Here is a 12,769-nt window from a genome sequence, read left to right on the forward strand (position 1 = left end):
AATACCTGGGTGCCTGGGTGGCTCAGTTGGTTAAGTGAATGCCTTCGACTCAGGTCATGATCCTGAAGTCCCAGGATTGGGTCCCGCATCAGGCTCCCTGATCAGCAGGGAGTCTGCTTCTCCCTCTGGCCCTCTTCCCTCTCGTGCTCTCTATCTCTCATTCTCTCTCTCTCAAATAAATAAATAAAATTTTTTTTAAAAAAAGAATTAATACCTATTCTGAAACTGTTCCAAAAAATAGAAATGGAAGGAAAACTTCCAAACTCATTTTATGAGGCCAGCATTACCTTGATCCCAAAACCAGACAAAGACCCCACCAAAAAGGAGAATTACAGACCAATATCCCTGATGAACATGGATGGAAAAATTCTCACCAAAATACTAGCCAATAGGATCCAACAGTGTATTAAAAGGATTATTCACCACAACCAAGTGGGATTTATTCCTGGGCTGCAAGTTCAGTTCAACATCCACAAATCAACCAATGTGATACACTACATTAATAAAAGAAAGGATAAGATCCATATGATCCTCTCAGCAGATGCAGAAAAAGCATTTGACAAAGTACAACATCCTTTCTTGATTAAAACTCTTAACAGTGTAGAGACAGAGAGTACATACCTAGGTATCATAAAAGCCATCTATGATAAACCCACAGCGAATATCATTCTTAATGGGGAAAAACTGAGAGCTTTTCCCCTAAGGTCAGGAACACGGCAGGGATGTCCACTATCACCACTGCTATTCAACATAGTTCTAGAAGTCCTAGCCTCAGCAGTCAGACAACAAAAAGAAATAAAAGGCATCTGAATCGGCAAAGAAGAAGTCAAACCCTCACTCTTTGCAGATGATATGATACTTTATGTAGAAAATCCAAACGACTCCACCCCAAAACTGCTAGAACTCATACAGGAATTCAATAAAGTGGCAGGATATAAAATCAGTGCACAGAAATCAGGGGCATTCCTATACACCAACAACAAGACAGAAGAAAGAGAAATGAAGGAGTCGATCCCATTTACAATTGCACCCAAAACCATAAGATACCTAGGAATAAATCTAACCAAAGAGGCAAAGAATCTGTACTCAGAAAACTATAGAATACTCATGAAAGAAATTGAGGAAGACATAAAGAAATGGAAAAAGTTTCCATGCTCATGGACTGGAAGAACAAATATTGTTAAAATGTCTATGCTACCTAGAGCAATCTACACATTTAATGCAATCCCTATCAACATATCATCAACTTTTTTCACAGAAATGGAACAAATAATCCTAAAATATATATGGAACCAGAAAAGACCCCGAATAGCCAGAGGAATGTTGAAAAAGAAAAGCAAAGCTGGTGGCATCACAATTCCGGACTTCAAGATTTATTACAAAGCTGTAATCATCAAGACAGTATGGTACTGGCACAGACATAGACATATAGATCAATGGAATAGAATAGAGAACTTAGAAATTGACCCTCAACTCTATGGTCAACTAATTTTTGACAAAGCAGGAAAGAATATCCAATGGAAAAAAGGCAGTCTCTTCAACAGTGTTGGGAAAATTGGACAGTCACATGCAGAAGAATGAAACTGGACCATTTCCTTACACCATACACAAAAATAGACTCAAAATGGCTGAAAGACCTAAATGTGAGACAGGAATCCATCAAAATCCTTGAGGAGAACACAGGCAGCAACCTCTTCGACCTCAGCTTCAGCAACTTCTTCCTAGACACATTGCCAAAGGGAGGGAAGCAAGGGCAAAAATGAACTCTTGGGACTTCATCAAGATAGAAAGCTTTTGCACAGCAAAGGACATAGTCAATGAAACCAAAAGACAACCAACAGAATGGGAGATGATATTTGCAAATGACCTATCAGTTAAAGGGCTAGGATCCAAAATCTATAAAGAACTTATCAAACTCAACACCCAAGGAACAAATAATCCAATCAAGAAATGGGCAGAAGACATGAACAGACATTTCTGCAAGGAAGAGATCCAAATGGCCAACAGACACATGAAAAAATGCTCCACATCACTCAGCATCAGGGAAATATAAATCAAAACCACAATGAGATATCACCTCACAACAGTCAGAATGGCTAAAATTAACAAGTCAGGGAACGACAGATGTTGGCAAGGATGCGGAGAAAGGGGAACCCTCTTACACCGTTGGTGGGAATGCATGCTGGTGTAGCCACTCTGGAAAACAGTATGGAGGTTCCTCAAAAAGTTGAAAATAGAGCTACCATATGGCCCAACAATTGCACTACAAGGTATTTACCCCAAAGATACAAATGTAGTGATCTGAAGGGGCAACTGCACCCCAATGCTTATAGCAGCAATGTCCACAATAGCCAAACTATGGAAAGAGCCCAGATGTCCATCAACAGATGAATGGATAAAGAAGATGTGGTGTATATGTACACAATGGAATATTATGCAGCCATCAAAAAAGTGAAATCTTGCCATTTGCAATGACACGGATGGAACTAGAGGGTATTATGCTAAGCAAAATAAGTCAATCAGAGAAACAATTATCATATGATCTCACTGATGTGTGGAATTTGAGAAATAAGGCAGAGGATCATAGGGGAAGAGATGAAAAAATGAAACAAGATAAGACCAGAGAGGGAGACAAACCCTAAGAGACTCTTAATCTCAGAAAACAAACTGAGGGTTGCTGGAGTGGAGGGGGGTGGGGGGATGGGGTGGCTGGGTGATGGAAATTGGGGAGGGTATGTGCTATGGTGAGGGCTGTGAATTGTGTAAGGCTGATGAATCACAGACCTGTACCCCTGAAACAAATAATACATTATATGTTAATAATAAAAAAATAAAGTAACATAAAATTAAATTTAAAAAGAAAAGGAAAAAACTAATCACTAAGAATATGGAGTCCTTCCCAATCTCTCTCTTTTTTTAAAAAAGATTTTATTTATTCATTCAAGACACAGAGATAGAGAGAGAGAGCACGAGCAGGGGGAGAGGCAGAGGGAGAAGCAGGCTCCCTGCTGAGCCAGGAGCCGGATGTGTGGCTCAATCCCAGGACCCTGGGATCACGACCCGAGCCGAAGGCAGACACTTAACCATCCGAGCCACCTAGGCGACCCCTTCCTAATTTCTTGAACTGCTCTAGCAACCTTAAATACTTATATCTTGGGTCTGTATTAGATTAATTGGTATACTTGTTTTGTGTAAATTTTTGTTCATATAAAGTCTGCTTCTTTTTTTTTTCCCTCAGAGTTTTGTCCTTTTATTGAAGCTTACAGTTTCACTGAACTTTTGGCCCCGAAAGAAAAACACACACACACACACACACACACACACACACAAATAAAAAAAGAGCATTGGCAGTGGGAGGTGGCAACTGTCCCCTGGGGATTAAAGCCAAGCAGAGAATGGCAGGCAAGGGAGGGGTCCAAGCTGCAGAGGGGGAGCCTAGCCAAGGATGCCCAGAGAGCAGCCTGTCCGAGCTCCCTGAGCAGGGACGGCACCCAGGCAGCGAGAAGTCAATGCGCGCAGATTTGGGGCATGGGGCTGGTGGAACCCAAGCCACTTGGTCCCTCAGACAAACCTCTCTCATGCTTGGTTAGCTTCCACTTTGGAGAAACTGGGTTCATCGGACAAGACGGTATGGGTGAGGGGGCTCAGGTGCTAATGGCAAGAGGCAGATGAACACTCACCGCTGGTGTCAGGGCGCAGAAGGGACAGCCAAAGGCTGGAGCCCAGCTGACTGATGCTACTCACTCCACAGCAGTGACTGACATCTCCTGCTCCTGGTGCAAGGCTGGGCCATTCAAATGCTCAGGGCTCTAAGGACATTCAACTTCCAGGCCTCTCTTAGGTCAGGCCACTACCTGTGTGGCCTCAGCCCAGGTCCCCATGATTTGGTCACGGGGAGACTCCCAGCCCTCTTCGGAAACAGCGCTGCATCAGGCAAGGGAAAATCTTTTTCTAGGAGGGGCAGGAAAAAAGGAGAGGCCTACAGGCCTCTCCCACTCTCAGGAGCCAGGAAAGGTCCCTGGTACACTCCGTTCTCCAGAGGGGCCGGCTCAGAGCATGCGAGAAGCTGTCATGGTGACAAAGTCCTCGAAGCTGAGTCAAATGTTGCCCTGCATGGCTGTGTCCTTCTCCCGGAAGGCCTCCGTCAGCACCTGTAGCTGGGTGCACACCTGGATGAAGCGGTCTAGCTGCATGGCGGGGTTGGTGGAGCGCGGGCAATAGTGGGAGACCAGGAGCTGGGTGAACAGGGGGCTCAGGTTGTAGCCCATCTGGGACAGAGCTTGCTGCAGCTCCGTGTAGCTGATGGAGCCGGAGCGGTTCCGGTCATACTGCTGGAAGAGGTTCTTCCACTGCTGGATGAACTTCCACAGGGCTGAGAAACCACAGACGTCAATGCGGCCTGACTTCGTCTTGTCAAACAGGTTTATCATCATGAGACATGTCTCGTCGTTGAAAGAGGACCAGTTGGAGTTGACCAGAGCCTGCTTCAGCTCCTTGATGGAGATGTAGCCACTGTGATCGGCATCCACTGACTGGAACCAGGAGTAAGCCTCAGGATCCACATTGGGAGGAACGCCACCTGGAGGAGGTCCCTGTCCATAAGGCTCAGGATGCTGGGCGCCGTAGGAATTTGGAGGTGGCTGACCATAGGGGCCCCCTGGGGCCGCTCCACCATATAGTCCTCCTGGAGTTCCAGAGGGGAGTCCCCCAGGGTTGGCGTGTCCATAGGGTCCCCCATCAGCTGGTAGTCAGTCCATAAGGCCTCCAGGGGCAGGACCCCCCTCCATAACAGCCACCGGGGGGTACCCCACTGCCATGCTGCCCTCCACCATGGGGGGGTCCAGGGTAGTAGCTGCCCGGAGGGGCTCCGGGCGCTTGTCCTCCAGCTCCTGGGCAGCCCTGCCCGTACGGGTAGCTGGCCATGGCAACTCGACGTCACCTAAAGTCTGCTTCTTTTAATAAGGCCCTGAACTAGATCAGGAATTATGACATTTAATTCTTTTATATCACCCCCCACAAAGTTCAGGATTCTACTCTGGAGTCAAATATTTTTTAAAATAATATTAATGGCTGTGGAAATAAAGTTTTTCTTCACTAGCTCCACCCAACTCTTTATAAGCTACATTCTTTCTCCATTTAAATCAAGAATTAGCAAACTACACTCTGCCACCTGTTTTTCTAAGTAAAGTTTTAATGGAACATAGCCATGCTCATAAGTTTTAAGTATTATATATAGCTGCTTTTGCACTACAGAACAGAGTTGAGTAGTGACAGAGACCATGCAACCCTCAAAGACTAAGATTTTACTATCCAGCCCTCTACAGAAAAACTCACCAACCTCTGATTTAAAGTAATTCATTCCTGGAGCATCTAGATGGCTCAGTTGGTTAAGCATCCTACTCTTGATCTCAGCTCAGGTCTTGATCTCAGGGTTGTGAGTTAAAGTCCCATGTAATGAATGAAAGAACGAACGAACGCATAAATGAATGAATAAAGTAATTCACTTCAAAGGGCAACTGGCTGGCTCAGTCAATAGAGTATGTGACTCTTGGTCTCGGAGTTGTAAGTTTGAGACCCACGTTGTGTGTAGAGATTACTTAAAAATAAAATCTTTAAAAAAAAATAAAGTAGTTCCCTTCAAAACCAGATAATCTGATTATTCACTTCTCCTAATGGTTAACAACCATATTTCAAACCAACCTTCTCACTAAAACCAAAAAGGTCAACAAACACAACACAATAAATGCTTGGAGAATTACCAAGGTAGCTAGGACTTAATAAGCCAAACTTCTAGAAGGAAGAGACTCTCAGGGTGGTAGGCAGAACACTAATTTTCTCCCTAAGTCATTTGCCTAATCACAAGCTGTGGACAAGAAGTTGAGAAGAATGCTAGCCAGTCTAATAGGGCTACAGAGATAAAAATTGGAATTCATGGCTTACCAAGGGCAAGAGGCCTCAGACTTGGTATGAAAGGGCTGAAAGGCCACAGCCCTAAGAGAAAAAGTTAACCGGAAAGCTCTGTAAAGACTGAAGCTTGGTTAAAATAAAGCACTTTTGAGGCTTCTGGTCCAAGATGGTGACATAGAAAGATCCTGAACTCACTTTTCCATTCACTCACCCCATCTACACCTATTTATAGAGCAATTCCTCCTGAAGAAAAACTGAGGGCTGACTGAATGGCTTCTGCACAACAAAAGATAGACCATGCAGAGAACATCAAAAGCGATGGAGACACGGTAAGGCAGGGAACCCCCACCCCCCACGCTGCCTCTGGAACTGCAGTGGGGAGGGATGGTAGTGAGGGACCAGGAGCAGATCAATCTACCAAGGCACAGAGAAAAAGCCATGGTTTAAAAGAGCAACTAGAATATAAAAGACACAGCCCTAGAACTCTGCCAAATGGTGGGGGAGCTGCTGGAACTCTTTCTGTGTCAGAGGGACTGGTGAACACATTTAATATTTCCTCTCCACCTTGATAGAGCAGACAGGAGCAGGATCTGGGCACCATAGTGAGTCTGCTTGTCTCAGGGAGCCCTGAGCCCCTAGCCCACACCAGCCCTAACCACCCCACTAAGGTAGCCCCAAGATGGTACACACCAGGACATTCCTAGTCAATACTCACTACAGCTCCAGCCATCAAGGCAAGGTGACACAGGTGCAAAACACCCCAGAACACTCCAGGTCTGCACCACTTTAGCTCCAGATGGCTTGTCAGGGCAGCCCTAGTGAAGAGTGCTCTGGGACTTCCTGGCTCATGCCCACTATGGCCCCAGCAGCCCTACCAGGGTATTCCCTGTGCAAAACATCCCAAGGAACCCCCAGCCTACCCCCTGCCTCAGCTCCAGCCACCCCACTAGCACCCCCTGCACAGAGCACCCCAGTATACCCTGGTCTGTGCCCCATCTCCATTCCAGCCACCCTACCAGAGTGACCCTGTGCTGAGCATGATAGGACCACTTGGCTTGCACCCACTTCAGTTTCAGCTGTCCTGTCAGAGGACCCTCTATACAAAGAATCCTAGGACCACCTCAGCCCATGCCCACTTCAGCTCCAGCTGTCCCACCAGGGTAGCCCCAGCTCAGAGCGCTCTGGGATCCCCCATACCAGCCACAGCACGTGACAGGAAATGTTGAAAGGACACAGAAACCAACTTGAATGGGCTTTTACTAAGGAAATCTGGGACAACTTCAGAATAAAAATAAATAACGGTGTAACAGATTATACTCATGACATGAAACAATGATGTAAATTAATAAATAATTGAACATTTGATGAGAAATAAGATTATTTGCATAATTTTTACACATTAAGTACAAAGGGGAAAAGAGTAACAGTGGAGAAGCTCTGAGGATACCACTTTAAACAAGTAATCTAAGTAAACCCTGTTAGTAATGGGATAAATTGAAATCATGCACCACGTGATATGATAGAATTAAAAAAAACTTTTGCGATATTAATGCCAAAGGTGAATGACCTATATCTAATCATTGGAAAATATAAGACAAATACACAATAATGCACATTTTTCAAAATAACTTGCCTGTGATTTTTAAGCTTCGAAGTCATGAAAGTCAAAGAAAGCTGGAAACACCAGCTTGAAAGAAACTGAAACAACTGTATTCAACATGTGACCCTGGATTAGATCCCTCTGTGATAAAGAACATTATGGTGTAAATCTAGCAACCATGCTAAATTTACTTAATTAGTAGGATTTTTTTGAGATTCCTTAAGATTTTCTACATAAGCAATCATGTTGTATGCCAATGAAGATAGATTTACTTCTTCCTTTCCAATATACCTTATCTAATGTAAGTGGCTAGAATCATCACTACAATGTAGAATAAAAGTGAAATAAAAAATTGTCTTGCTTTGCTCCTAATCTTAGGGAGAAAGTATTCAATCCTTAACTGATTATGTATGATGCTGGTTCCCAAGTTTTCATAGATACCCTTTATTTAATTATGAAAGGTTTCCTTTAATCCTAGTTTACTTAGAGGTATATTTGTTTTCTTTCATCTTTTTAAAAAAATATTTTATTTATTTATTTGAGAGAGAAAGAGAGAGAAAGAGCACAAGCTGGGGTGAGGGGCAAAGGGAGAGGGAGAAGCAGGCTCCTTGCTGAGCTGGGAACCCCGAAAGGAAGCTCCATCCCAGGACCCCAGTATCATGACCTGAGTCAAAGGAGATGCTTAAGGGACTGAGCCACTGGGTGCCCCTTTCTTTCATCTTAAATGGGTGTTGAATGTTGTCAAGTTTTTTAATTTATTGAGATGATATTGTTGAGAATAACACTGGTTTCCAAATATTAAAACAACTTTAAATTGCTTGTGAAAGCCTCATTTAGTCATGATACATTATCCTTCATTTTTAATTTTTGATATTGCTGAATTTGATTTGCTAATATTTTGTCGAGAATTTTTACACTTAATTTATGAAAAATAGTGATCTATAATTTTCCTTTCTTATAATATCCTTGTCTGGCTTTTGTGTGGGAGTTTAATAGACATCATAAAATGAGTTCATGTGAACTGGTGTTATTTTCCTTAAATGTTTGATAGACTCACCAAGGAAGTTCCTATGCGCCTAGAACTTTCTTTGTGTGAAGGGGCTCTTAATTAAAATTTTAATTAGATTTTGTTACAGGCACAAAACTGTATTGGTGTTCTATTTCTTGTTGTGCCTGTTTCAGCAAGTTGTGTTTTCCAAGGAATTTTTCCATTTCATCACAGCCGTGGCACTTACTGGGAAAATGTTATTCTGAGTGTTTTGTTATCTTCTATTTTAATGTCTGTGAGACATGTGGTGATTTCCCCTTTTTTTATTTTGAATTTGGTATTTAGAGTTTTCTTCCTTTTTTCCTTCACCAATCATATTATGGATTTAGAAATTTTATTAATCCTTTTAAAGAACTAAGTCTTGGTCAAATGCCTCTTCTACATCAATTAAGATGATTATGTTTTCTCCCTTTATGCATTAATGTATATCGATTGATTTTCTTTTCTTTTTTTTTTAAAGATTTTATTTATTTATTTGAGAGAGAGAGAGAGAGAGAAACAGCATGAGAGGGGAGAGGGTCAGAGGGAGAAGCAGGCTCCCCGCCGAGCTGGGAGCCCAATGCGGGACTCGATCCCAGGATTCTGGGATCATGACCTGAGCTGAAGGCAGTCGCTCAACCAACTGAGCCAGCCAGGCACCCTCGATTGATTTTCTTATGTTGAATCATCCTTTTATTTCAAGAATAAATGTCACTTTGTTATTATATATAATCCTTTTAATTTTTTGATTCAGTTTGCTAGTATTTTGCTAAGGATTTTTATCTATTTTCATAAGGGGTGTTGTTCTGTGGTTTTCTTTGGTGTCTTTTGTTCCTTTGGCATCTAGGTTATACTGACAGCATAGAATGTGTTAGAGATTGTGATATTCTAATTCAAAAGAATCTGTATTTGGTCACTCAGATGACCAAAATATATCTCTCATATATATTTGGTCTTCATTCAAAGTTCCTGGCTCACAGTTCCCCAAATTCTTGAAATTTCTGGAGACATAAGAGCAATGGGATCATCTTTTGTTCTATGTGATCACTTGTCCTCAGTTCCTGAAATCACTTCAGAGCCATAAAGGTGAAATGCATAACAAGTCCCTTTCCACTACAACTGTGTTTATGTTAATGAGGTGACTTTTGGAAAGCACTGAAGGATGGAAGCTGGTTTCCAGGGACACCAACTATGTGATTAGAGGGTTGGCACTTTCTGCCTCACCAACTCCCCCCTCCTCCAGAGAGGGGAGAGGGGTTGGATATTGAGTTCAATCACCAAAGTCCAAGGGCTTAACCAATTATGCCTATGTAATAAAGCCTTCATAAAAACCAAGAGGACAGGGTTTGGAGAGTGTCCAGGTTGGTAAATACATGGAGATTTGGGGAGAGTTATGCCTGAAGAGGGCATGGAAGCTCCATATCCTTTTTCCATACCTTGTCCTATGTATCTCTACATCTGACTGTTGACTCATATCCTTTAATTCCTTTAATATCTTTTGTAATAAACCAGTTATCTAGTAAGTAAATGGGATTCGTGAGTTCTCAGAGCTACTCTAGCCAGTTAATTGAACCCAGGGAGAGGATTATGGGAACGTCTAATTTATAGGCAGTGGTCAGAAGTGCAAGTAACAACCTGGGCTTGTGATTGGCATTCTGAGCTGGAAGGCATTCTTGAGGGACTGAACATTTTACCTACGGAATCTGGTGTTAGCTCTAGGTAGTGGCAGAATTGAGTTGAACTGTAGGACACCCAACTGGTGTCTGAGAATTGCTTGATGGTGTGGGGAAACTATTCCCCCCACCATGGTGGAACTGGGTTCAGAATACTATTAGAGGTATTTTCTTATCATGCTAGATAATGAAAAAACACTATAATGAAAAACATCCAGTTGCTTTGGATCTTAATATTTTAAGAAACTAGAATGAAGGCAAACTAGGACATAGGTTTAGAGATAAATCTTAATGTGTTCCTGGAAAATCTCTATTGCAACAGGAAAGATCCCTTCAATAACATGGAAACTGACCTAAATTAAGAAACCTAAAGCAAAAAGAATTGATAATACAAAAAGAAGTTGCCATTAAAAAGATCTAGCATACCTTAAGATTAAGTGCATTTCTTCCATATATTTGACAGTTTACTATGGCAAGGTTGGTCACGGCTATTATTGTTTCATATCGTGTTGCATTAATAGTCTTAAGACCTCCACCACGAATGAGACGTGCCTGTGATTCCTCTGGTTTTCTAGATTTGATACCTAAGTAAACAAAAGAAAACATGAGACTCAACTGTGTTAGCACTTAGAATGAAAGTTAAAAAGTATTTATGTTATCATAACGGTGAGTCATAATAAATAGGTTACCTGTGTAAATCCTCTGGAAGAGATTCCTCATAACCTTCACCCACCCAATCTCAGCTGGTTGCTAAACAGGGTGGGGTGTGTGTGTGTGTGTGTGTGTGTTTCAAATATTAGTACAATCGTCTTTCAAAAAGAAAACCACATGCTTATAGATTTCTATCTAGATAAGTTAAATTCCATCAATCTCAGTCTTTTTGTGTTATATGTAAAAATATTTTTAAAAATTTTATTAATTTACATAAGCAAGTTCTTGCTTCATAAAACTAATAAAGGACATCATATGATCATAAGTCAGAGAGAGATCACCTCCCAAGGAGCAACCTTGCTTTTTCTCCTAATACCATCTTGATGCATATTTCAAGTGCCTTTTGTAACTCAGCTTCCTTCCCTCAGTTTGAAGACCCCACACAAGAAAAGAACAAAATCCGAACAACTCAGAAGTTAGCCAAACAGAGATCATCTAAATTTACTTTATCATGATCCTTGTGGGTTTCACCTTCCATCAAAAATGTCCTCTCCAAGTATACACCCAAGTGCAGCAGGAAAATATTTTGAAATTTTGTAACATAAATTTTATATTCACAGCCATTCTTGCTGCATTATTTGCAGCATGATATTTTACAGTCTCAGTAATTCTTATGCCATTGCTTCAACGGAAGGATATAATGCATCCTAGACCAGAGAAAACAATGTTCAGCTTCTAGTTTCTAAAATAGGCCCTCTGTGCCCATTTCAGATCAATAGATGTAAAAGTTAACTGCAGCAGAAAGACGTGTGATATGATAGAGAGAGTCCTTGTCTTGGGAGAGTGGAGCAAGAAGGAAAGGAAAGTGACTTAAGACCTAAGGCTGTGGCCTGCTCCCAGCTCACCTATCCTCATGGAGTAAGCCCAAGCAGTTGGTTTTTGAGTGGAAATGAAGGAGACGGAGGTGGAGAAGTAAGTACAAATTCCCTGATGGATCTCCGAAGGATCTGAAGACCCTTAAACTCACCTGAAATTTTTCAAAGAGGGAACCACCAGAGTGGGACAAACCGAATAAATCAGAAGTAGCAGCATGACTTGTTTCAGTTTATGATGCGGAAGAGACTGAGAAGTTAATTTATGTCACAGATAATGGTACAGAACTACCATTCTGTAGTGGTAGGGAGGGACAGTGAGCTCAGAGAGTCCAACGGTTGCTATATTGTTAACTATAGTTAACAATACTGTCCTGTATATTTGAAATCTTAAAAATTCTCATAACAAGAAAAATGTGGGGTAATAGATATTAATTTATTGTGGTAATCATTTCACAATAAGTAAACCAGAAAAAAAGAGTTCTATAGTTGGAGTGTTCTATGTTTAATCACTAATTGAATCATTAATTTGTTAGATAATTTTTTCTATTCTAGAATTTTATTTGACTCTTGTTTTTAAAAACAAAATTCCTGGTTCTCTAGTAAAATTCTCCAATTTGTTCTTTATTTTCTTAAACATAGTGGTCACAGTTATTTTAAAATCCTCATTTGAAAACTTCAGTATCTGATTCTATGGCTCTGTTTCTACTGTTTCTTTCTACTGATTTTCAGACATTTTATCCGGTTTTTAGGATGCCTTGTGATTTTTTAAATTTAATGCTGGACATGGTGGATGAGAATTTTTAAAGGATCAGGATAACGTTATGTCTCTCCAGCAAGTGTTAAATTTTCTTTGATTAGGCAAAGAGTATCACTTTGATTCATTAAAGATTGGTTTTGAGTTTGTTAGGTATAATCTGTTTTAGTTTTGTGCCTTTTTCTAAAACATCATCCTTATTTCTAATGCATGGGTCCTCTGGATCTTCAACTAAAAGCCCAGTGTATTTACAAGGCCCCTACATTTTGGCAGAACTTTAAT

General features: G+C 41.4%; 1 protein-coding gene and 1 pseudogene across 1 annotated transcript in view; both read right to left on the reverse strand.

The window, feature by feature from the left end:
* LRRC63 (leucine rich repeat containing 63) overlaps window positions 1-12,769 on the reverse strand; it is a 43,676-nt gene that overhangs the window by 19,877 nt on the left and 11,030 nt on the right. The window contains 1 exon segment of the mRNA XM_028105929.2: window positions 10,634-10,791. Coding sequence (XP_027961730.2) covers window positions 10,634-10,791 — 158 coding nt within the window.
* LOC114211384 (peflin pseudogene) lies at window positions 4,050-4,929 on the reverse strand (annotated as a pseudogene).

This window comes from Eumetopias jubatus, unplaced genomic scaffold (assembly GCF_037043125.1).
Source record: "Eumetopias jubatus isolate StellerSeaLion01/CBP00866 unplaced genomic scaffold, mEumJub1_p1.0 scaffold_3, whole genome shotgun sequence".
Lineage (NCBI taxonomy): Eukaryota > Metazoa > Chordata > Mammalia > Carnivora > Otariidae > Eumetopias > Eumetopias jubatus.